Source organism: Apium graveolens, chromosome 6 (genome assembly GCF_009905375.1).
Source record: "Apium graveolens cultivar Ventura chromosome 6, ASM990537v1, whole genome shotgun sequence".
Classification (NCBI taxonomy): domain Eukaryota; kingdom Viridiplantae; phylum Streptophyta; class Magnoliopsida; order Apiales; family Apiaceae; genus Apium; species Apium graveolens.
Window position 1 is genome coordinate 107,972,823 of NC_133652.1, and position 27,919 is coordinate 108,000,741.

A 27,919-nucleotide genomic window follows, 5' to 3' on the forward strand; every position below is an offset into this window, starting at 1 on the left:
AATACATATTCAAATAATTCTCAGAAAATCAAACCTTAATTTATATATGATACTGAACTCTATTTTTGAAGTATAATATACCAAATTGACCAGAAAAACATGCTCTATAACATGGAATCATCAAATCATATCAACAACATCAAGAAAAAAATTTCATAATTTAATTATCAAATAATTGGAATATAAATAAATAAAAAAGAAAATTACCTTAATTACTGCACTAAAATGGTTGATTGATTCAGAAAGAAGATTTCGAGAGCTTCGTTTTGATATGCTGCACGCCCGAATCGGAGTTCGATAATGCCTTCGTTCGTACGATTGATTCTCAGGAACGTATCGGTTTTCTAGTGTTTTCTCTGTATTTACGGTATTTTTACCGGTTGCAAATGAATAAACAAAATAAATGAAATAAGAAATAGGCTATTTATATTTATGGAATATTGGTTCGTTCTGGATCGTTTTGGATCGTTAAATTAATTGCTTAGCCGCTAAGTAACTATAAAATGATCCAAAAATAGATTACTTAACCGCTAAATAACTATAAAAACGATACAATTTAATACCAGAATTGGATAATTATCAAAACCGAGCTTTCATAAAACACCATATACGAAAATAATGTAAAAATATCCCGTCTCTCGAGAATACGGGCTTTGTTGATTTATCGAAATAACTATCGTATCGAAAATCTTGCGCCGGGCCGTGCACGGATCAAACCGTAATTCGGATTGAAAAAGTCAAAACACGGAAAATGTCCGGAATTACCAGATTAGGTTAGGAAGGAGTTTTCAGAAGAGTTTCGGGTTGTAAAAACGCAAAAACAATTGAAGTTGGACGATTCCCGGCTTTTTTAAAATAATTTTATATTTACTCAGAAAATAATTAATAAATCCATAAATCATTATAAAATCATCTAACAGTCCAAAAATTACTAGAAAAATATCACAATTATCTAAATTTTATTCTGGACACATAAAAGTTAAAATACTCAAATAATATCACATATAAACACCCAAACATCAATTCCAATTATCATATATTCACTAAAATTCACATAAAATCATATAAACAATTCCAAATAATAATAATAATAATATTTGAAAATATGGGATATTACACATAGAGTTTCCTGGCATTTCAGAAGAGCAAAGCCAAATGCTAGTCCTACCAATACGGGATGAAGAGGTTAGAAATGCGGTGTTTACTATGCATGCTGATAAATCTCCTGGAATTGATGGTTTAAATCCATATTTTTATCAGACCTACTGGGAGATAGTTGGAGGTGATGTGGCTAAGTTTTGTAAAGAATTTTTCAAAAATGGAATGTTGCCAGATGATGTGAATTGTACTTTTGTGTGCCTAATTCCCATGGTGAAGCAACTAAAGAGAGTGGCTGATCTCCGACCAATCTCGTTATGTAATGTTTTAATGTGGATCTTGTCTAAAGTAATGGCGAATAGGATGAAACCAACGCCGGCTGCAATCATATCAGATAAATAGGCTGCATTTACTGAGGGTCGTCTGTTAACGGATAATGCTTTGATAGCATATGAGATTAATCACTACATTCATCGGAAAAATCAAGGCAAAGTTGGAGTTGCAGGCCTCAAGGTGGATATCTCTAAAGCATATGATCGATTAGAATGGCCGTTTCTTGAAATGATGATGGGAAGGTTTGGTTTTCCTGCGAAATGAATAGAGAGGGTGATGCATTGCGTTAAAATAGTTTCTTATTATTTTTTAAGAAAATGAGAAATTTTGGGGGAAGTAGTACCTGAATGAGGAATTCGACAAGGTGATCCGATATCCCCATATTTGTACATTTTATGTGCAGAAGGGTTGAGCGGTTTAATCCGAGAGTATGAAAAATGTGGTATAATACATGGGTGTAAAATTGCGAACAAGGCACCAAGTATCTCACATCTTCTCTTCACGGATGATTGTTATCTGTTTCTGCGAGCAACCAAATCAGAAGCGCAAATGGTAAAAAAGGTTCTGCAGAAATACGAGGCTCTATCAGGACATATTATAAAATATGAAAAATTAGAAGTTGTGTTCAGTCCTAATACTCTGGACGAGGATTGTATAAATGTCTGTGACTGTCTGGGAGTGAAAAAAGCTCAAGGACCCGGTAAATATCTTGGCATGCCTATGTGTATTAGTAATAAAAAAATGGAGGTTTTTGGTTTCTTTGCAGATTGTGTTCAACAAAGGCTAAAGGGTTGGTATAATAAAGATCTATCAAAGAGTGGAAAGGTAACACTATTAAGCTCATCAGCTCAGATACTTCCGAATTTCTGGATGAACATGTTTCCAGTTCCAGGTACTATATGTGAAGAAATTGAAAGGAAGATGAATGTTTTATGGGGCAACAGAGGAAATAGTAAGGGCGTGAAATGGATGTCATGGAAGAGGCTCTGCAAACCTAAGAATTATGCAGGGCTGGGACTTAAGGATTTAATAATGTTTAATTTGTCTATGCTGGCTAAGTAGGGCTGAAGGTTACTTACAGAATCTAATTCTTTGGTTTCTGCAGTAATGAAGGCAAAGTATTACCCAAGAACGAGTTTCTAAGATGCGGAAATAGGATCGAATCCGAGCAATACTTGGAAAAGTATAATGGCGGCAATTGATGTGATTAAGGTAGGAACTCGGAGAAAAATTGGAAATGGAAGGGATACACCTGTATGGGGTGTTCCTTGGTTACCAGATGCTACTGATGGTTATGTGCGTACTCAAATGCCTGTATCATTACAAAATATAACAGTGAATGGATTAATGCAGGAGGACGTTTGCAGGTGGGATGCTGAAGTAATACAAGATATATCTAACCCTAGAGATGCTGATCTAGTTAAACAGATTCCATTATCAATAAAGGAAGTCAATGATTAATGGGTGTGGATTTTTGATGATAAAGGAGCATATACGGTTCCGAGTGGGTATCGATGGTTGCAAGGCGAATTGGATGCCGGGGAGAAAAGTTTCTGGTCTAAGTTATAGACACTAAAACTTTCAGGTCAAGTAACAAATTTTTTATGGAGAGTGTGTACAACAAATATTCCAACAGCTGCTGCACTAATTCTGAAACAAGTTGATATTAATATTATGTGTCCTTGGTGACATTCTGTGAGTGAAACAGACTCTCATGTCTTGTTTGAGTGCGATTTTACAAAAACAGTCTGGGGTATGACTGGTATGGCTCATATTGTTCAGCATTCGTCTAATGCTTTAGCTGGTATGGTGATCAGGAGTATATTTGATAAGGGTTCAAAGGAGCAATATGTACAACTGGGTATGGTGTGTTGGAGCTTATGAAAAAGACGAAACAAATGGGTCTGGGACAAGATTAACGGATCTGCTTTTGGTGTTATGGCTGCAACGTCAAACCTTCTGAGAGACCGGCGAGAGGCTCAAACCAAGGTGGTGAATGGTCACAAAAGTATTTGGGGCAAGACAATGAGAAAAACCGAAGGCAGGATGGTTGAAAGTAAATGTGGATGCAGCAGTTTTTCAGGACAAAAGTATAGGTTGTGGGGTTGTCATAAGAAATGACCAAGGTTTGTTCCTGGAAGCTAGAAGTCAAAAAATGCATGGTGTGTGGAGTGCAAAGGAAGCAGAAGCTCTAGCATTACAAGCCGCATTGGCATCGCTCAGAGAAATACAGTACACACACTGTAGAGTTGAAACAGACTCTAAAATAGCGGTGCAGGCGTGTGCAAGAGAGCCAGATGGATCGTACTTTGGAACGATAGTAGGAGATTGTAGTTATTTATTAAAGCACATAAATCCGGTGCTAATTCAGTTTGTCTTTAGATCTGCGAATGGTGTGGCGCATGCTCTGGCTAAAGTCGCCTATTCAATGTCGGATTTAAGGGAGTATTTTGTCACTTCTCCTAGTTTTATTTCTCATATTTTAGAGCTTGATGCTTTTTTTTAAATAAAATTACGAAGTTTTCAAAAAAAATTGAATGTGGCCTAAAACTTCCAGGTCAAGTAACAATTTTTTTATGGAGAGTGTGTACAACAAATCTTCCTACAGCTGCTGCACATGGACACTAAAACTTCCAGGTCAAGTAACAATTTTTTTATGGAGAGTGTGTACAACAAATCTTCCTATAGCTGCTGCACTAATTCTGAAACATGTTGATATTAATATTTTGTGTCCTTGGTGCCATTCTGTGAGTGAAACAGACTCTCATGTCTTGTTTGAGTGGGATTTTGCAAAAACAGTCTGGGGTATGACTGGTATGGCTCATATTGTTCAGCATTCGTCTAATGCTTCAGCTGATATGGTGATCAGGTATAACACCCTCCAAATCCGGGGTATAGATTTGGGGCATTATTAACAATAATTACCAACTATACCTGCACAAGCGGAATATAAATATAATAATTACCCCGAACTATCACTACTCAGGATCTTTTAAGGTCTGAGTTTGAAAACAAGAATCACGTACTACACTTTATTACAAACCCAACTAAATAAAACCTGTCTCAAGAACTATCTTTGATACAAAACTTTATTCTATCTACAGTTTCACTACACAACTTTTATTCAAACTACACAAGACTTTTATTCAACCCAACATTACTACTTATCCTGCTACACCTGATCTGGAAATTCAAAGCTCTCTTCGGGAATAGGAAGGAACACTCTTGGTATAAGAGGGTCCCGCTGCTTGACTCACTTCTTGACTATGCGGGTCCTGATGGGTTTCATTCTCTACCTTAACTGTAAAACAATAGGAGTAACAATAAAAAGGGATGAGCCAAAATCGCTCAACAAGCCTGCAAAAATATATATATGGTATAGAGAAAAAGAAATGAGAGAAACAATAAGCTGCTGGTTGTAACAACCATCTGTATCTGTATCGAATAGTAATTTGCCAATGATGGCGAGTGCCAAATGAACAAGACTGGAAACAAGAACCAACATATGCACTATAATCTGCTGATTAGTCAGAATATAGTGCGGATCTATACCCAACAACATAGACCCAACCAACATAAGGAGTACTCAGGCAACTATGGCCTATTAATTAATGGTCTGGGAAAAACCCAGCCTTTATAGTAACTATCCAGTCCAAGGCTGAGCATCCGGAACAATCGGTATGCTATTGATATATCCCAACACCAGGATATACCAGAGTATATGTAGGGTAAAGGAATTGAAATATGAACAGGGAATTCAATAAATTGGGTAAATCAAGAATTGAAATGAAACTGGAACAAGCAATAATAAATGGGTAACAGTGTATATGAACAATGATTATCAATGAGAATTGATACGATAGAAAAGAAATATAAATCACTATTCTGAATTTAGAATAGGGGAAAAACTTGCCTTGCGCGTACTTAACCTGGTTTAACTCACTGCCTTCTGACCCTAGCTTGCTCTGCCTTGCTAACACTGAACAAATTATGGAAAGATAGGTGTTTAGATAACTTACTATATACGTGTATCTTGAATTGATATCACGCAACCTTATCAGTCTACCCATGCATTTCTATCTGACTCGCATATATATACATATATTTATACAACACATCTATTCACATAATCACATAAAGCACATAGCACGTAAAGCACATAATTAATTTCTAGATTTATAATTATTTTTAGAATCAATTCTAGGCTTATACCTGCATTACTAGTCTTATCTGATTTTATTATAATTTTTTGGGATTTATTCGGCTCAATTATACCCCTATTAGGACTTACGAACTATCAATTATCACCAAACCACTCTTTTTCGGAAGAAATTATAACTTACAACTATTTTTATTGGATTCGTCTCATTTTTCTGAGTCTAGGGGTCTTCGTTTCACTTAAATCGGACTAACGGTTGAATTGTTATGAATTAAACACTGATGATTCAATTTATTATTCAATATAAATAATTATTACAACCTTTTAAATCCTAAAATAATTTTTCAATAATTATTTAAGAAAAATCAAAGTCAAAAATAATTTTTTTATAATTTTTGGAGTTAAAATGAAGAAGTTATGATTTATTGAAAATCATGTGATTAATTATCGAAATAATTAATCACTTTTTAAATATTTAATAAATAAATAACTAATAAATAATTAATAAATACTTATTTAATAATTTAAAATAATAAATCCCTAATTATTAGGATTAATCACAATTTATTATAATATTTATAACTTATCGATATTTATTCGATTAGATCGATTATTTACAAATAATCAATCAACTTAATTAACCGATACGCTATTTATCGAATAACTACGAATTATTCAAATTATAGATCACTTAACGATTAATTACTTGTATAACTACGAATTACTCGCAATTCCCGCATAATTATCGAATATTAAATTACTATCGAGACTTATACGATTCGCTAATCAATTAGTTACTAACATCTAATTATACGATACGAATAATTATTATAATATTAATCGAATAACTAGCGCTCGAATAATAATTCTAATTATCGAATCATTATTTGCACTATTAACTAATTATTAGATTATTAATCACATTTCTTAATTATTTCTAATCCTTATTTATTAATTAATTACCTAATTACTAATTAATTATCCAATTATTAATTAATTAAATAATTAATAAATAATTAGATAAATAATTAAATAATTAAATAAATAAATAAATTCGAATTTATAATTTAATAAAATAATTTAGAAATTAATAATACTATTTTCAGAATTCAAAATTAATTTTTTTAATTGATTTTTAGAATTAATAAATCTAATTTCTGTTTTTATAAAATAGAATTAAATAATAAAAATTCAGAAATAGAAATCAGAAAAACATATTGGGGGTTTTTGGATCGAAACCGGGTCGAAACCGGGTTGCAACCGGGTCGTCTTCGACCCGATCGGGTCACGAAGAACACCGGCCACTGCCCAGAATCCGACGCCGGCGGAGATTTTCCGGCGAGACGAAAACGTTCGATTCCATTCGTTCCTTCTGCGTTTTCGACGCACAGCAACACAACGACGCTCCCCTTCTGTTCCTCCTTCGTCCTCGTCGACTACAACAGCCGGAAACCTGAGAAACGCGGCGGCGGCGGCGGAACTCCGGCGAGCTCAAAACGTAAACCAACCTCGACGAAACCGGTGCCAATCGACTCACAAAACGACGATCTACACGCTCGTAATCATCAAAACATCAAACAACAACCAGAAAATCAAACCCGAGTTCGCGATTAAAAACCCGAAAATATAAACTTTCAGTTCGATCAATCAAACATCAAAAACACTTACATAATCGAAAACTACATATCATAAGCTTCAAAACGAGTACTTACACTAACGATTTGGACTCCGGAATCACAATGAAAATCAGCTTTGATTCTGTTGCCCTGTTCTTCACCAAACCCTAACCCTAATTCCTTTTCTTTTTCTTTTTATTTTTTCCTGATTTTTAATTGTAATTAACTGATTTAATTAATAATAATTCAGGTATTTATATTTATGAAGATAATACCCCTAAGTAAAATTAAGGGTCTAATTACACTCCTATTAAAAATATATGGCCCCAATTTTTATAATTTTTGGGTATTATTATTGAATTTTTAAATGTCCAATAAATACAAAATAAATACTAAAAATTCCCAAAATTGTGAAAAAAACAAAAATACAAAGAAAAATGATATATGATAATTTCATGATCATATAAAAATAAAAATATAATTTTTGTGGGGTTTTTGGTACCCGAAGGGATCCGGAAAAGTCATTTTTCGCGAAAAAGGTCAATTGGTAAAACGTCTAGGGGTTCAGAATAGCGATATGGTATAGGGCATTTTTGGCAAAATAGGGCCAATGATTTTATTTGAAATACGGGCTTTCAAAACATAGTTTTGAGTTGTACAAGTTTTGATATAATATATATAACTGACGATAAAACGTTCAATAAATATCCAAAACACGTTTGGATCAAAACAACCAACACATAACACATAGCAGTTAGGGTTTAACAACTTACATATTTAATCACATCATAATACACATAATTTATCATTATTATAATATAATACCAGCGTAATTCCTCGGTCGTTACATTCTCCCCCCCCCCCTTTAACAAGATTCTGTCCTCAGAATCACATTATGCAAATAACTGAGGATACCTTTCTAACATTTCACTCTCAAGCTCCCAGGTTGATTCTTCAACCACTGGGTTTCTCCATAAAACTCTCACTAATGACACAGACTTATTTCTTAATACCCTCTCTTGCCTATCTAGAATTCTTATTGGTTGTTCTACATACGACAAATCTGCCTGAAATTCTACTGGTTCATATTCTATTACATGCCTTGTATCAGGATTATACTTCTTAAGCATAGATACATGAAATACGTTGTGAATGTGCTGCATATGGGGTGGTAGAGCTAACTCGTACGCAACCTTCCCAATTTTCTTCAAAATCTCAAATGGTCCAACGTATCGTGGCTTCAATTTCCCTTTATTGCCAAATCTGGTCAATCCTTTCCATGGCGATATTTTGAGCAATACGTGTTCTCCTTCCTGATAGTCCATATCCTTCCTTGTTTGGTCTGCATATCTGCTTTGTCTATTTTGTGCTGCCTCGATTCGTTTTCGAATAAGTTTAATCTTTTCTTTTGTCTTCTGAATTAATTCTGGACCCAAAATCTTGCGTTCTCCAACTTCATCCCAATGCTCTGGTGATCTGCATTTCCTTCCATATAATGCTTCATACGGTGGCATTCCAATACTGGCGTGATAGCTGTTATTATAAGAAAATTCTACTAGGGGTAAATGTTCATCCCAACTACCTTCAAAATTGACCGCACAAACTCGTAGCATGTCTTCAATCGTTTGAATTGTCCTTTCACTTTGACCGTCAGTTTGCGGATGATAGGCTGTACTCATATTCAACTTCGTTCCTAGACATTCTTGGAATTGTCTCCAAAATCTTGAATTGAAACGAGGATCTCGATCCGATACAATTGATACTGGTACTCCATGACGCATCACAATTTCTTTAAGATATAAGTGCACTAGCTTGTCCAATGAAAATCTCTCATTAATTGGAAGAAAATGTGTTGATTTCGTCAATCGATAAATAATAACCCAAATTGCATCGTGATTGGCTTTCGTCCTTGGAAGTCCCACTACGAAATCCATCGCTAGATTTTCCCATTTCCATTCTGGAATGTCTAATGGTTGCAATAACCCACTCGGACGTTGATGCTCTGCTTTAACTCGCTGGCATGTGTAGCATTTACTCACCCATTCTGCTATCTCCTTCTTCATATTCGGCCACCAAAAGTTTTCCTTCAAATCGCGATACATTTTCATGCTTCCTGGATGAATGGAATACTTCGAATTGTGCGCATCTCGCATAATTTCTTCTTTTAATTCTGCCACGTTAGGGATCCAGATTCTTGACGCAAAACGTAAAATTTCTTCATTATCTTTCTGAGTTGTAATCTCTTCTCCTGTTAAGTTGTCGTCTTGACTCATCACTTTATCTTGACAATGGCGAATCTTTTCTAGCAACCCTGGTTGAAAAGTCATAGCCTAAATAGTTCCTGCAGATTCATGAGGAATACGAATCTTAATTTCCAATTTGTCGAATTCTTTAACCAATTCTTCACATGAAGTTAACCGATTCAATCTTTCTTTTCTGCTTAGTGCATCTGCTACAACATTTGCTTTTCCTGGATGATAACTGATTGTAACATCATAATCTTTAATTAATTCTAGCCATCGACGTTGTCGCATGTTTAGTTCCTTTTGTGTGAAGATATACTTCAGACTTTTATGATCCGTGTAGATTTTGCATTTTTCACCGTACAGATAGTGTCTCCAAAGCTTCAATGTAAATACAATTGCTGCCAATTCCAGATCATGCGTAGGATATTTCTTGCTCATGAGGTTTAAGTTATCTCGACGCATATGCAATGACGTTACCATGTTGCATCAACACACATCCTAAACCGCGATATGAAGCGTCACTGTAAATAACAAAATTTCCTTGCTCGTCTGGCAGTACTAATACTGGTGCAGTCACCAATCGATTCTTCAATTCTTGAAAACTTTCTTCACACTTACTATTACATTCAAACTTTTCACTTTGTCGAGTTAACTTGGTCAGCGGTGTCGCTATCTTCGCAAAATCTTTGACAAATCTTCGATAATATCCTGCAATTCCTAAGAAACTTTGAACCTCTGTCGGCGTCTTTGGTCTTTCCTAATTCAACACAGCTTCAATCTTTGCTGGATCAACTTGAATGCCTTCTCTACTGATGATATGCCCTAGAAACTGCACTTCTTTCAACCAAAATTCACATTTTGAAAATTTTGCATAAAGCTGCTCCTTTCGTAATATCTCCAATGTCGTTCTTAAATGTGCTGCATGCTCTTCTTCCGTCTTTGAGTAGATCAAGATGTCATCAATAAATACAATGATAAACTTATCCAAATACTTCTTGAATATTCGATTCATCAAATCCATAAACGCTGCAGGTGCATTCGTCAATCCAAAAGCCATCACAAGAAATTCAAGTGTCCGTACCTCGTTCTAAACGCTGTCTTTGGAATATCTTCGGCCTTGATCTTTAACTGATGATAGCCTGATCGTAAGTCGATTTTCGAAAACCATGCTGCTCCTTTTAGTTGATCAAATAAATCATCGATGCGAGGTAAAGGATATTTATTCTTGATAGTTAACTTGTTCAGCTCACGATAATCAATACACAGTCGCATACTACCATCCTTCTTTTTCACGAACAATACTGGCGCACCCCATGGGGATACACTTGGCTTTATAATTCCTTTGTCAAGAAGTTCTTGCAACTGCTTTGCTAATTCCCTCATTTCAACAGGTGCCATTCGATATGGAGCTTTCGAAATTGGTTCGGTCCCTGACGTCAAGTCAATAGTGAACTCGATTTCTCGATCTGATGGAAGTCCTGGTAATTCGTCTGGAAAAACATCAAGAAATTCACAAACTACAGGAATATCTTCAATCTTCAAATTTCCCTTATCAGCATCCCGTACATAGGCTAAATAAGCTTGACATCCTTGACGTAGCAATCTTCTCGTCTGCATTATTGATAGGAATTTCTGCTTTTGCTTCTCACCTTTAAATATTATCGTTTCATTTTCTTCAGTTTGCAATTTCACTCTCTTATTCACACAGTCAATTTGAGCATTATTACTAGATAGCCAATCCATTCCTAAAATAACATCAAACTCCCCTAACCTAAAAGGTATCAAATCAACTGAAAAATGACATCTCCCTATCTCAATATCACAACTCGGGCATACTCGATCTACTGCAACCTGATCATTATTCGCTAATTTAATGACTAACACTTCATCCAACCACTGAACCTCACAATCTATCTTAGAGATAAAAGCTTCAGAAATAAAAGATCTAGTAGCTCCTGAATCAATCAATACCAAAGCATTTACGGAATTTACAGGGAGTGTACCTGCAACCACATTCGGACTCTGTACCGCTTCCTTCATTGACATGTTGAAAGTCCTTGCTCTGGGCTGATTTTGCTGTGGTAGTGGAGGTGGAGGTAATGCTAAAACTCTTGGAATACTAGCAGCCATTGCAATTCCTCTGCAGTCTCTGGCGATATGTCCTTTTCTCCCATATTGAAAACAAGTAACTTCTACTTGTCCCATCGGACATTCTCCAGAATAGTGTCCCCTTTGCTTGCACTTGAAACATGTGACATTTGGCTTGTTGCAAATTCCCGTATGCTTTCTACCACACGTTCTGCAATCAGGTACAGGCGGTCGAATAAGCCTTTGCTGAGTTGGGGCAGGTAGTCGATTACCCATCCTCTGGTTGTTTTGTTCTGGCCTCCTAAAGTTTACTTTTCCTCAAGCTTGAAATCCCGGCCTTTTGTTAAAACGATTCTAAAAATTCCCTGGTCCTTTCTCTTTCTGAGCTGCTTCACTTTCTCCTTCAATAATCATAGCCTTCTGAACAACAGCCGTATAAGTTGTCAATTCAAACACAGCTACCCGACTACGAATCCATGGTTTCAGTCCTTGCTGAAATCTCTTGGCCCGCTTCTCGTCCGTATCCACCTGCTCTGGAACAAACCTTGCTAATTCAGTAAACTTGGTCTCATAATCCGCAACCGATAAGTTGTCTTGTTTCAGCTCCAGGAACTTGATCTCCATCTGGTTCTTCATAAAACGAGGAAAATATTTCTCCAAGAAAAGATCAGTGAATCTATTCCAGGTCACCACACCTTCTTCTTCCAAAGCTTTCTTCGATTCCCACCAGTAATTAGCTTCGCCTTTTAGGAAATAGCTAGCGAAATCCGTCTTCTGCTCTTCCTCAACCTTTACCAATGAAAAAGCCTTTTCCATCTCTTTCAGCCAAGCTCTCGCTTTTGTAGGATCAATGGAACCCATAAATTCCGGTGGCTTCACCGACTGAAATTGCTTGAAAGTAGTCGTAGGTGCTGCTGGTGGTATTTGATGTCCTGGATGAGCGGATTGCTGTAACATCTGTTGCTGGAACTGCTGTTGTTGCTGCTGCATTTGTTGTTGCATCATCAACATCTTCTGTTGCATGAGATTAAACATCTGATCCATCTGTTTATTATTGTTTTGGCCCTCGGTGTTTCCATTCGATGAGTCGGGTTGTGCTTTTCTTTTAGGTGCCATCTTTCTAATACAACACTCATCGATCTGCTAATCTCAAAATCCTGGTGGTACGTGGCTCAACTCCTCCTGCAATGCCTCTAGCACTGCCTCGGTAAGTCCCAATGCTCTGCGATATGCTGTCTCCGCGCTAAGATCCTGCTGTCTCAAATCAATAAGCTGCTGCGAGCTAATCCGGTGAATCTGATGTAACCTCTCTCTCAGTATATAATCTGGTCGTAATGCTCTGACATGACCATCTGTCTGCGTCTCATACAATCCAAGGATCTCTCTACACTGGTTCTGCCATCTAATCCTCTCCTCCCTCTCTGCCTGAAAACGTTGATAAGTCACGGTATGATGCTCACGAAGATCAGTGCTGGAACCTCGAGAAGGTAATGGTCCATCTACCACGATCTCATCCATAAACTCCGGTTGAGGAAACTGATAAACTCCCGGAACAGGTGCATAAATGGCTAATGGGGCAGGAAATAAGACAGGCTGCTCCATAGGCGCATACACTGGCGGCTCTGCCTCTGGCTCCATCCGTGGCATCTCTGGAATCTCGACTGGTAGCATCGGAATCTGAGGCTCTAAATCTTCCCACTGCGGAAGATCAACCATATCAGGAATATCAAACATCGGAAACTCTAATGGTGGAATATCTAGTATCTCTGGCTCAAAGTATGGAAAATAATCTGCAAAACCTGGTACCTCTGGGGGAAGTGGTATCTCTGGTGCTGGCTTAGGTGGCAATGAAGGTAAGATCTGCTCTGACACTGGGGCTACTACCGGTGCATCCACTGGATCTGTCTCGGTCCTCTCCGTACACGATGATAAAGAAGCCATCTAATATACATAAAAATAATAACACAAAAACAATCAAATCACAATCCTACAACTCATAACTTCTAATCACATAGACAAACAATCCTAACACTCTTACTCTCATCCTATCTCATTTTCCTATCTTATCTTAACCCTAACGTTCTTGTTTTCAAAGGTCAAACCTAAGCTCTGATGCCAACTATAACACCCTCCAAATCCGGGGTATAGATTTGGGGCATTATTAACAACAATTACCAACTATACCTGCACAAGCGAAATATAAATATAATAATTACCCCGAACTATCACTACTCAGGATCTTTTAAGGTCTGAGTTTGAAAACAAGAATCACGCACTACACTTTATTACAAACCCAACTAAATAAAACCTGTCTCAAGAACTATCTTTGATACAAAACTTTATTCTATCTACAGTTTCACTACACAACTTTTATTCAAACTACACAAGACTTTTATTCAACCCAATATTACTACTTATCCTGCTACACCTGATCTGGCAATTCAAAGCTCTCTTCGGGAATAGGAAGGAACACTCTTGGTATAAGAGGGTCCCGCTGCTTGACTCGCTTCTTGACTATGCGGGTCCTGATGGGTTTCATTCTCTACCTTAACTGTAAAACAATAGGAGTAACAATAAAAAGGGATGAGCCAAAATTGCTCAACAAGCCTGCAAAAATATATATATGGTATAGAGAAAAAGAAATGAGAGAAATAAAAGCTGCTGGTTGTAACAACCATCTGTATCTGTATCGAATAGTAATTTGCCAATGATGGCGAGTGCCAAATGAACAAGACTGGAAACAAGAACCAATATATGCACTATAATCTGCTGATCAGTCAGAATATAGTGCGGATCTATACCCAACTGCATAGACCCAACCAACATAAGGAGTACTCAGGCAACTATGGCCTATTAATTAATGGTCTGGGAAAAACCCAGCCTTTATAGTAACTATCCAGTCCAAGGCTGAGCATCCGGAACAATCAGTATGTTATTGATATATCCCAACACCAGGATATACCAGAGTATATGTAGGGTAAAGGAATTGAAATATGAACAGGGAATTCAATAAATTGGGTAAATCAAGAATTGAAATGAAACTGGAACAAGCAATAATAAATGGGTAACAGTGTATATGAACAATGATTATCAAAGAGAATTGATACGATAGAAAAGAAATATAAATCACTATTCTGAATTTAAAATAGGGGAAAAACTTGCCTTGCGTGTACTTAACCTGGTTTAACTCACTGTCTTCTGACCCTAGCTTACTCTGCCTTGCTAACACTGAACAAATCATGGAAAGATAGGTGTTTAGATGACTTACTATATACGTGTATCTTGAATTGATATCACGCAACCTTATCAGTCTACCCATGCGTTTCTATCTGACTCGCATATATATACATACATTTATACAACACATCTATTCACATAATCACATAAAGCACATAGCACGTAAAGCACATAATTAATTTCTAGATTTATAATTATTTTTAGAATCAATTCTAGGCTTATACCTGCATTACTAGTCTTATCTGATTTTATTATAATTTTTCGGGATTTATTCGGCTCAATTATACCCCTATTAGGACTTACGAACTATCAATTATCACCAAACCACTCTTTTTCGGATAAAATTATAACTTACAACTATTTTTATTGGATTCGTCTCATTTTTCTGAGTCTAGGGGTCTTCGTTTCACTTAAATCGGACTAACGGTTGAATTGTTATGAATTAAACACTGATGATTCAATTTATTATTCAATATAAATAATTATTATAACCTTTTAAATCTTAAAATAATTTTTAAATAATTATTTAAGAAAAATCAAAGTCAAAAATAATTTTTTTATAATTTTTGGAGTTAAAATGAAGAAGTTATGATTTATTGAAAATCATGTGATTAATTATCGAAATAATTAATCACTTTTTAAATATTTAGTAAATTAATAACTAATAAATAATTAATAAATACTTATTTAATAATTTAAAATAATAAATTCCTAATTATTAGGATTAATCACAATTTATTATAATATTTATAACTTATCGATATTTATTCGATTAGATCGATTATTTACAAATAATCAATCAACTTAATTAACCGATACGCTATTTATCGAATAACTACGAATTATTCAAATTATAGATCACTTAACGATTAATTACTTGTATAACTACGAATTACTCGCAATTGCCGCATAATTATCGAATATTAAATTACTATCGAGACTTATACGATTCGCTAATCAATTAGTTACTAACATCTAATTATACGATACGAATAATTATTACAATATTAATCGAATAACTAGCGCTCGAATAATAATTCTAATTATCGAATCATTATTTGCACTATTAACTAATTATTAGATTATTAATCACATTTCTTAATTATTTCTAATCCTTATTTATTAATTAATTACCTAATTACTAATTAATTATCCAATTATTAATTAATTAAATAATTAATAAATAATTAGATATATAATTAAATAATTAAATAAATAAATTCGAATTTATAATTTAATAAAATAATTTAGAAATTAATAATACTATTTTCAGAATTCAAAATTAATTTTTTTTAATTGATTTTTAGAATTAATAAATCTAATTTCTGTTTTTATAAAATAGAATTAAATAATAAAAATTCAGAAACAGAAATCAGAAAAACAGATTGGGGGTTTTTGGATCGAAACCGGGTCGAAACCGGGTTGCAACCGGGTTGTCTTCGACCCGATCGGGTCACGAAGAACACCGGCCACTGCCCAGAATCCGACGCCGGCGGAGATTTTCCGGCGAGACGAAAACGTTCGATTCCATTCGTTCCTTCTGCGTTTTCGACGCACAGCAACACAACGACGCTCCCCTTCTGACGACGCTCCCCTTCTGTTCCTCCTTCGTCCTCGTCGACTACAACAGCCGGAAACCTGAGAAACGCGGCGGCGGCGGAACTCCGGCGAGCACAAAACGTACACCAACCTCGACGAAACCGGTGCCAATCGACTCACAAAACGACGATCTACATGCTCGTAATCATCAAAACATCAAACAACAACCAGAAAATCAAACCCGAGTTCGCGATTAAAAACCCGAAAATATAAACTTTCAGTTCGATCAATCAAACATCAAAAACACTTACATAATCGAAAACTACAGATCATAAGCTTCAAAACGAGTACTTACACTAACGATTTGGACTCCGGAATCACGATGAAAATCAGCTTTGATTCTGTTGCCCTGTTCTTCACCAAACCCTAACCCTAATTCCTTTTCTTTTTCTTTTTATTTTTTCCTGATTTTTAATTGTAATTAACTGATTTAATTAATAATAATTCAGGTATTTATATTTATGAAGATAATACCCCCTAAGTAAAATTAAGGGTCTAATTACACTCTTATTAAAAATATTTGGCCCCAATTTTTATAATTTTTGGGTATTATTATTGAATTTTTAAATGTCCAATAAATATAAAATAAATACTAAAAATTCCCAAAAATTGTGAAAAATACACAAATACAAAGAAAAATGATATATGATAATTTCATGATCATATAAAAATAAAAATATAATTTTTGTGGGGTTTTTGGTACCCGAAGGGATCCGGAAAAGTCGTTTTTCGCGAAAAAGGTCAATTGGTAAAACGTCTAGGGGTTCAGAATAGCGATATGGTATAGGACATTTTTGGCAAAATAGGGCCAATGATTTTGTTTGAAATACGGGTTTTTAAAACATAGTTTTGAGTTGTACAAGTTTTGATATAATATATATAACTGACGATAAAACGTTCAATAAATATCCAAAACACGTTTAGATCAAAACAGCCAACACATAACACATAGCAGTTAGGGTTTAACAACTTACACATTTAATCACATCATAATACACATAATTTATCATTATTATAATATAATACCAGCGTAATTCCTCGGTCGTTACATCAGGAGTATATTTGATAAGGGTTCAAAGGAGCAATGTGTACAACTGGGTATGGTGTGTTGGAGCTTATGAAAAAGACGAAACAAATGGGTCTGGGACAAGATTAACGGATCTGCTTTTGGTGTTATGGTTGCAACGTCAAACCTTCTGAGAGACCGGCGAGAGGCTCAAACCAAGGTGGTGAATGGTCAGCAAGTATTTGGGGCAAGACAATGGGAAAAACCGAAGGCAAGATGGTTGAAAGTAAATGTGGACGCAACAGTTTTTCAGGACAAAAGTATAGGCTGTGGGGCTATCATAAGAAATGACCAAGGTTTGTTCCTGGCAGCTAGAAGTCAAAAAATGCATGGTGTGTGGACTACAAAGGAAGCAAAAGCTCTAGCATTATAAAACGCATTGGCATCGCTCAGAGAATTACAGTACACACACTGTAGAGTTGAAACAGACTCCAAAATAGCGGTGCAGGCGTGTGCAAGAGAGCCGGATGGATCATACTTTGGAACGATAGTAGGCGATTGTAGTTATTTATTAAAGCACATAAATCTGGTGCTAATTCAGTTTGTCTTTAGATCTGCGAATGGTGTGGCGCATGCTCTGACTAAAGTCGCCTATTCAATGTCGGATTTAGGGGAGTATTTTGTCACTTCACCTAGTTTTATTTCTCATATTTTAGAGCTTGATGCCTTTTTTTTAAAATGAAATTACGAAGTTTTCAAAAAAAATTGAATGTGGCCTAAAACTTCCAGGTCAAGTAACAATTGTTTTATGGATAGTGTGTACAACAAATCTTCCTACAGCTGCTGCACATGGACACTAAAACTTCCAGGTCAAGTAACAAATTTTTTATGGAGAGTGTGTACAACAAATCTTTCTACAGCTGCTGCACTAATTCTGAAACATGTTAATATTAATATTCTGTGTCCTTGGTGCCATTCTGTGAGTGAAACAGACTTTCATGTCTTGTTTGAGTGTGATTTTGCAAAAACAGTCTAGGGTATGACTGGTATGGCTCATATTGTTCAGCATTCGTCTAATGCTTCAGCTGGTATGGTGATCAGGATTATATTTGATAAGGGTTCAAAGGAGCAATGTGTACAACTGGGTATGGTGTGTTGGAGCTTATGAAAAAGACAAAACAAATGGGTCTGGGACAAAATTAACGGATCTGCTTTTGGTGTTATGGCTGCAACGTCAAACCTTCTGAGAGACCGGCGAGAGGCTCAAACCATGGTGGTGAATGGTCAGCAAGTATTTGGGGCAAGACAATGGGAAAAACCGAAGGCAGGATGGTTGAAAGTAAATATGGACGCAACAGTTTTTCAGGACAAAAGTATAGGCTGTGGGGCTGTCATAAGAAATGACCAAGGTTTGTTCCTGGCAGCTAGAAGTCAAAAAATGCATGGTGTGTGGAGTGCAAAGGAAGCAGAAGCTCTAGCATTACAAGACGCATTGGCATCGCTCAGAGAATTACAGTACACACACTATAGAGTTGAAACAGACTCCAAAATAGCGGTGCAGGCGTGTGCAAGAGAGCCAGATTGATCGTACTTTGGAACGATAGTAGGCGATTGTAGATATTTATTAAAGCACATAAATCCGGTGCTAATTCAGTTTGTCTTTAGATCTGCGAATGGTGTGGCGCATGCTCTGGCTAAAGTCGCCTATTCTACGTCGGATTTAGGGGAGTATTTTTCACTTCTCCTAGTTTTATTTCTCATATTTTAGAGCTTGATGCTTTTTTTTAAATGAAATTACGAAGTTTTCAAAAAAAAAATTTGAATGTGGCCTCAATGTATAAAAAGTTTTTTTGACAACCAAAAGTTGACAACGAAATTGCAATTATTTGTACATGCAGGATTGACTTTTAAGAACTAATTAATTGATTAGAGAACAGGAATATAGTTTTCGTATAATTGGTAATTCTTAAAAAATATTTTCTCAAAAAATAAATGTTTTTTGTAAAAAGGCAGTTAGTAAAAATTCTAATTTCAAAAGCAGTGACAAATTTTACAACTCTAAAATTTAATATTATAGCACATTATATGTCAGGGAACTGATAATCATTTAGCTATACAGGCATGTGTAGATTTCTGGCCTAGTAAGTTGGCTTCCCGGCCCTTCTGCGGCCAAAAAAAAAAAAGAACTTGTGTATTTGTTGAAATTTACGTGTAGATAAAACATGGGGCCAGTTAGCTCCACAGCCACACTATAAAAATGCACATATCCTAACCTTATACCCAGGAACACTTTTTGTCCCTCTAGCTCTTTGTTACAATCTTAATTCCCTGCTACTCAGTTTTTGTAAAAAAAACTATAAGCTCTAGAATGGCATTAGCTGTAATGCAGTCCGATAAAACTCTCCCACATGCATGGGACTACAAAGGCCGCCCGGCCTCCCGATCTAAAACCGGTGGCTGGGCGGCTGCTGCAATGATTTTAGGTTTGTTACTGATCATCAAATACACTCGATCTTCCTCTAATTTTTAAATACGTCCAACCTTTATTTTTGTTCCAACAATAATTATATTGGTTTATATTGATCGTATCATCAGGAGTTGAAGCTTGCGAAAGGTTGACGACTCTAGGCATTGCCGTGAACTTGGTGACGTATTTAACAAGTACTATGCATTTAGGCAATGCCAGCTCAGCCAACACCGTCACTAATTTTCTTGGAACTTCTTTTATGTTGTGCTTGTTTGGCGGTTTCGTAGCTGACACTTTCCTTGGAAGGTATTTGGTGTGTGTGTGTGATATATGCTCCTCGTCAATTCATTGGATCTTTTGTAAATTTAATTGTATGATCAAAGATATACTATAATAACTTCATTGTCATGCAACATTATATCGTTTAGGTACCTCACAATTGCCATTTTTACGACCGTTCAAGGAATTGTAAGTTATTTTTCATGAACAATACTATGCCGCACTGAATTCTTTTTAATCACCATATCAAAATAATAGTTCGACAATACTAATTTTGTTATGTGATTTCTTAGGGTGTGACAATCTTGACAATCTCAACCACAATCCCGAGCCTTCGTCCTCCGAGCTGCAACACAGGTTCATCATCTTGTGATCCTGCAAATGGAATGCAACTCGGCCTTCTATACACAGCCCTATACCTCACTGCATTCGGAACTGGTGGGTTGAAATCTAGCGTCTCCGGGTTTGGATCGGATCAATTCGACGACACAAACAAAGAGGAAAAAAGCCTAATGACCAGTTTCTTCAACTGGTTCTTTTTCTTCATTAGCATTGGATCACTAGCAGCAGTGTCGGTTCTCGTTTACATACAAGATAACGTTGGGAGGCGTTGGGGTTACGGTATTTGTGCTTGTGCAATTGTTGTTGGGATTCTGGTGTTTTTAGCGGGTACAAAAAGATACAGGTTCAAGAAACTTGTGGGGAGCCCATTAACCCAGATTGCTACTGTGTTTGTTGGTGCTTGGAGGAAGAGAAAACTAGAAGCTCCATCTGATTTCTCACTTTTATTCAGTATTGATGACATTGAAAATGAAGGATCAAAGAAGAAGCAAAAGCTACCACACAGTAAACAATTCTGGTAAGAGCTAACTAACATTTAACTGTTCAAATCACTAATTTTGCATGACCTACCACTGAACTTATGTATCAGTATGATCAACATGCATGTAAATACAAGTTTTACATAATAATAGAAGGGTGTGATTAAAAATGAAGAAAATGAAAGATCGCTGGGACCAAGAATATGCAACAGGACTAGAAGAAAACACGCAAGTTAAGTCCTACAAGTAGGTCAATGACAAAGATCCAGTGTACCAATTTTTTAGGTGGGACAGGTTGATAGCTATTAAAAGAGGGACAGGTTGATACTATATAGCTAGTTGTACGTACCATTTATAAAATGGCAACCATATATTTTAATTCGATTCATGTGGAATGAGGATGGAATTGAAATCTTATCCACATCAACTTGTTGGTAAAAAAACACACACTTGTTTACATTAACTAGATATTCTCTCACAATTATTTATGCAACTTTATAAGATACCCCGTGTAGCTGTTTTGAGTAATCGTGTAATGAGAATATGGTTTTCTTTTGTTTCTTTCTTCTTGGAAAGTTGGAAATTAATGTCAGAAAAACCAATGGTCCACATATTTTAGGTGGGCTACTATGTAATGTACAGAAAAATGGGAAGTCGCCACTCGGAGCATTTCCAAGTTCCAACTGTGATACTTTCAGAGGGTATTATGAATTTTGAATTTCTGACACTTTTTCGGATTTGTAAATGAGACTGTTGTTGTTGGCTCTAAAATCTAATTTAAAATTTGATTAATGGAATTTATTAGTTAAAGAAAATACGTATTCTAATAAACAGATCAAATTCAGGTCTACTTATTAATTACTTTTGTTGATTAGAATAGATCGATCATCAACATTATTTGGTTTGATTTTAATTTCCAAAAAACGTGTCATTATGAGTAAATTAAGTCGAGTTGATATGCGTCAACGTCGTTTTCATCATCTTCCATAAATTTCCAAACTATAAACTGCTTACATTGTTTTTCCACTAGGAGTATATTGATTACTGATCATTAATTTTTGGGTGTTGTTGCAGCTTCTTGGATAAGGCTGCCATCATAGATACCAATAGTAAAATGACTCAAGTGGTGGATAAATGGTCTCTCTCAACTTTAACAGATGTTGAAGAAGTAAAACTGGTGATTGGAATGTTACCAATCTGGGCTACCACAATTATGTTTTGGACAGTTCATGCCCAAATGACCACATTTTCAGTATCACAGGCTACAACTATGGACCGCCACATTGGAAAATCATTCCAAATTCCCCCCGCATCCTTGGCTGTTTTCTTTGTTGGTACCATCCTCTTGACTGTCCCCGTTTATGATCGAATCATATCTCCAATCGCCAAAAAATTGCTCAAAAACCCACAGGCTCTGACCCCGTTACAACGTATCGGGGTTGGCCTTGTTCTGTCAATACTTTCCATGGTTGCTGCAGCATTAACCGAAATCAAAAGGCTAAACACTGCACGATCAGATAAATTAGTTAACAATTCACATGTCGTTATCCCCATGAGCGTGTTTTGGCTAATCCCGCAGTTTTTCTTAGTGGGTGCTGGTGAGGCATTTATGTATATAGGGCAGCTTGATTTTTTCCTCAAGGAGTGTCCTAAAGGGATGAAGACCATGAGCACAGGACTGTTTTTAAGCACACTTTCACTAGGGTTTTTCTTTAGCTCCGTGTTGGTTACGATTGTTCACAAGATAACCGGAGATAATAAGCCATGGTTGGCTGATAATCTTAACAAAGGGAAGCTCTATAACTTCTATTGGCTGGTAGCAATTCTGAGTAGTTTAAATATGGTGTTGTTTGTGTTTGGGACTAATTGGTATGTCTACAAAGACAAAAGGCTTGCTGAAGAGGGAATCGAATTGGAAGAGGAAGCATCTGCTTACCATGCATAAATACAAATATATATGTTCCACTGAAACAAAATTACTATTTGGGTGATGTATTTGCAATTTGTAATTACTGTTCTACTTTTTGCATCTCGTAAAACTAAAATGCTAATGTACCAAATCTCGTAGTAATATCGGTGTTTTAATATTTGGTTATCATTTAAAATTCGGCTGGCTCTGGTTGTTGGGCTTGAGTGTTCCTTGTTTATTACTTGGTTTAGGCTTATTTTTGGGCTTGCGAAAATTCATCTTAAATGGGTCAGCAAGCAAACTTTAAAATTTATACTTCTGTAACTATTACTACTAGTCTACTGCAAAATAGAATTGAATAGATTACAAAAAAGGTAACACATGCAAAGCAATTCGATTGAACTATTGAAGGGAGGACGGCCGGTAGTACTGATCAGCTGGTTGCGGAGGTGGTGCTTATTTATTTTTTTCTAATACCATCCAAATGAACTAGAAAGATTACGGATGGGGCCTATAATACCATACAAACTTAGTATTTGTCGTATTATTAGAACCTCATCGGCTTCTATAATTTACTAGTTGATAAGCCATGTAGGGACCCCAGATTATAAGTATTAAATTAGTATTTGTAGAGAATTCAAACTCATAACTCGAGCGAAATTAGTACTTTGATATTTTTATGTTCCAAATTTTCAATAAATGAGGTTTCGATTATTAACAAAGAATAAATATAGTGAAGAGAGAGGAATGTGCAACTAATTTCAGCCTTTCGCTATAACCAGGAGTCCATTAAAAGGCACAGTAGCTTAACAACTGTGACAGTTAACCAGGGTATACATACAATAAACAAGTACATAGAATTCAGTTGATTGTTGATACTTAATCAACTAATACAAACTTGGTCAATATTGTCATTGGAACATGGTCTTCTTGCACATACCATTTATGGTATATTTCCCTCTCCTGTTTCGCACATGTGATCTTACTTAATTTGCATGTTCGAGCTTCCACGTATATGATCAAACACAGTGTGATTGTGAATAAATAAAATACCCGTTCTTCTGTTTTCTCAGCAGGTTTATAATAGTAAGCAATTAAAAAACACGAACAGATGACTTCAATGTGATTCGATGTTCCCTAGCTTTTCTACTCACTCACTTCTCATTTCATGAAGTTAACTGTAGAGATTCTCTAGTGAAAATGATTTAATAATTATAATTTTTATATCAGCACTGGGAGATAAAATTAGAACTCGCTTATCAACTTTGATAAGTGTGAAATTACTATTACTATAAATTAATGACTAAATTAATATTGCCTGGTTATCTAGGAAAACTTTGCAGATCTCGGGCTTCCAGGTGATGATAATGTTATATATTGTACAAGGTGATGATCACCTTCCATTTCTAGATAACTAATTAAAGTATGGAGCATTATTAATAATGTAACTAGATGATAAACAATCATGCTTAAAGATGGAGCCCAATGATTCTCTGCAGGTAACAAGATCACATTAATTCTAATTCGGGTGAGCATGCAATCTACACTTTGTGTGCCTCTTCACTGTCGCAAAGGTTGAAAGCTCAGCGACGACGATGATAGCTAGGAAAGAGTTTTAACTTTTTAATGATTCTTCACGTCAGTAATCACTACAAGAAAAAAAGGATAATTACTATCACTCCAAATCGATCGCATTTAGCTAATTCGATTGTCGGCGGTCAGTTTAGCTAAATGACTATCATATATATGAGAGTGATATTTAGTAGGTCGGTTGTTTTTATACTAAATTTGTCTGATTTTATCAGTTGTATTTATATCATTGAAATTCAAAAAACCCCTCCAAACTTTTCAAAAAAATTAAAAATCCCACCGAATTTTTCAAAAAAAATTAAACCGTAACAAAAAATCAGTCAAATTTATTACCTCTCTCTATTTTTCTGTTTTGTCTATTTCTCTCTTTCTTTCTCTCTCGCTTTCACTCCCTCATTTTCTTAATTGTTGTTCAATTAGCTTATAATTCTCGATTGAAACTTGATTAAGGTGTAATCTTCATTATTCGTTCTGATATAGGTGTTTTGCTTACTTTTAAAGGTTCCGTTGTTGTTACAGTCAGTTGCATCTATACATATATAAAGCCCTAAAATTTTGAGTTTGCTTTTAGTATCAGTTGCAAATCATATATGTATCATTTATAGAATTTAAGTATAGATTTTTAATTCGAATATGTCAAAAATTAATTGAAATTGTAACCTCTCTAGGGAAGAACAAGGATTGCAAAACCTTGTTCCAGATTGATATTTTACCTCCCCCTAAGGTTTATTTTTGTTAGAGCTCATCTCTGATTTTTCAATTAGTTTGCATATATGTATGATACATATTATGGACTGGTAATAATTTGTTGTTGGATGTGAGATTCATTTATGGGACATAGATGATAAACTAATATCGATAATCATCAATCCATGTGTAGTTTGTAGATTTCTAGATTTATCTACTTTTTTTCTTACGAATAAGTTCATTCTATTATGTTTATATCTGAAGATTTGTACTAGTATGTGATGGGTATCATTAGTTTAATTAATTTAATTTTGCTTCTTTAATATTAGTAGTTAGTGTTATGAACATGTTTATTAAGTTGCATAGTAATATTGTTGTTAAGTTTATAAAGAACATTAAACTCAAACTAGTTGAGTTCACTAAACGAGGATGATACAAGAACAATTTTTGTTCGTGTGTGTAAGTAACATACTTATACATGCATTAGAAAAGAATATAATTGTAGTTGGTGTATATTATGTCATTTTTAGTTACATATGGCTGCAACTTAAAAGGACATCCATTTGATTTGCATTTAGTACATTTGAATTTGGATTTCATTTAATATACTATAGTTTAATTCGCCGACTTACTATTTTTGTATCATTTTTTGTTTAATTTTTTAGGTAATGTAATATGAGATGCCACTTGAGAAGTACAGGGGTGAATAAGTTGTGGGCATTGCTTTTAAGAAAACATTTGATGATTTAAGCATATCATGTTTTGCTCATTTGATGAAGTTGCATAACTACAGGTCATTTGTAATTTGTTACTTAACTAAAGCAACCAAGCAATAATGAGATTTGGATTGGTATTGTTACTGTCAAGTTGAAATTTAGTATAGCAGGGTTTTCAACAATATAAGCACTGTTCCAAAAACACTTTTGACAGTGATAGTCATATATTAGGAATTGGGTTTTCATTTTATTTATATGTAGTGGGAATGCAGATAATTGATTATGATAGAGAAACTGAATACATTGACGATGGTGGTGACGTTGTGGATGATTATATTGAAAATGTCAAAACGAAAAAAAGTGAGCCTAAGAATCTTTTGGAAGTTGACTCAAGTGTGCGTACCAAAGATGAAGATAGTTAAGGGTTCGAGGTAGAACAAAGAGATTGAAGATATCATTGAGATATTGTAATTTTAAATTTTTATGTAGTCATGTTTCATTTATACATTGTTAAAACGTTATTATTTTTTGATGTAGCCCTTTAATATTTATGCATTTTTTAAGTTTAAATTATTCTCAAATTTATTAGATTTTATGTTATGGAGTTGTAAGAAATGTTTAACAAAATTTAATAATATCTGACTTGGTGCTTTTATTGTTTAATTTATATTTCATTTAAATTTGCACTAGTGTAATACCGTGGTTAAAACTAAATACAATAGTTTGTATAATAACTTTCTTGAATTGTGGATTAATGAAGGGAAATAGGTTACCTTTCTAGTTGTTATAATTATACAACCCACAGATTCATGGGATATAAATCTAAATGAAGTTATTAATACACAATTTAGTAAGAGATAATTACAAGTAGAATCAGGTCACCTACCTTAAAGGCCATTCAAATTATCTCGTGGAATTTGTAGTTACCAGTAACTAATACATTATTGCCTCACTTGGTTGGTTTCCGAGTAGTGGCAAGGAGCAACATGAAGAAATTCATTAAAATCAGTTGTTATTTTGTGAATACACTTTACAGTAATATAGAATTATAGTAGTATCTTCTTGTGTCTTGTGTATATGAGTTGCATTACAGGTTACATTTTTTAGTTTAACAAAAGTTAAAATAGTTCATTTGCATAAGTGGTTATGTAATAATTTTTGTGTAAGGGCTTTGGCTTCGATTACAGTGTAAAATATTTCATAATGATTGTCTAAGTTGGTGCATAATGGGTTTCATAGTCAGTTTCATAAGGATTTATAGTCAATTAAGAGTTGCATTTCTAATTTTTTGTAATTAAATTTTTAATCATTGCATAGTTGTTTGCATAAATGGTTACATGTACGGTAAAATAGAGAATTTATTATAGTTGCATAAACGGTGCTAAATTAGCTTTATATGTTGCATAAATTTAAAAATGTGGTAGAGCGAGTTGTATAATGGTTATCATATTTTTATAGTTACATATGTAGTTTCAATTATAGGTTTAAATCATGTATATAAGGTTGTTTTAGAGTTGTGGTGTGGTTCCATTTGGAGTTACATAATGGTTGTATTAGATATTAATTTTTTGTAATTTTTATTGTTGCATATGTGGTTCGTTCTAGGTTTAAAACATGTATATAAGTTTGCATTAGACAGGTTACATTTAGGATTGCATAAGTAGTTTTATAAAAAGTTGTAAACAACATTGTATATTGGTTTCTATCAAAAGTTTTTAGGGTAAAAATAGAGATTTTACTATAGTTTCATTAACGGTGCGTAATTAGCTTTATATGTTGCATAAATTTGAAAATGTTGCATAGTGAGTTGTATAATAGATATCATATTTAGTTTAATAGAGTTTCTTGTCAAGTAATAGTTGCATTAATAGTTGAATAGGGAGTTGTATAGGTTTTTAAGGATTTTCTGTTTTTTTTTGTTCATGTGATAGTATCGCATAAAGGGTTACATTATTGGTTATCGGGAATTAAATTTATTTCTTCAAAAATTTTGTAATTTTATTTTATAAGCTTGAGTAAGACTGTAGTATAACGTAAAATGAGCCTTTGATTTAATCTTATAATTAAA

The 27,919-nt window shown here is 34.9% G+C and overlaps 1 protein-coding gene across 1 annotated transcript; it reads left to right on the plus strand.

Annotated features, from left to right (window-relative positions):
• The first annotated feature begins 19,656 nt into the window (after positions 1-19,656).
• On the plus strand, positions 19,657-23,088 carry LOC141667734 (protein NRT1/ PTR FAMILY 6.3-like). The gene is made up of 5 exons (XM_074474341.1): positions 19,657-19,865; positions 19,978-20,155; positions 20,278-20,317; positions 20,422-20,987; positions 22,024-23,088. The coding sequence occupies exons 1-5, from the start codon at positions 19,751-19,753 to the stop codon at positions 22,892-22,894; spliced, it is 1,770 nt and encodes a 589-aa protein (XP_074330442.1). The 5' UTR covers positions 19,657-19,750; the 3' UTR covers positions 22,895-23,088.
• Positions 23,089-27,919: the final 4,831 nt, after the last annotated feature.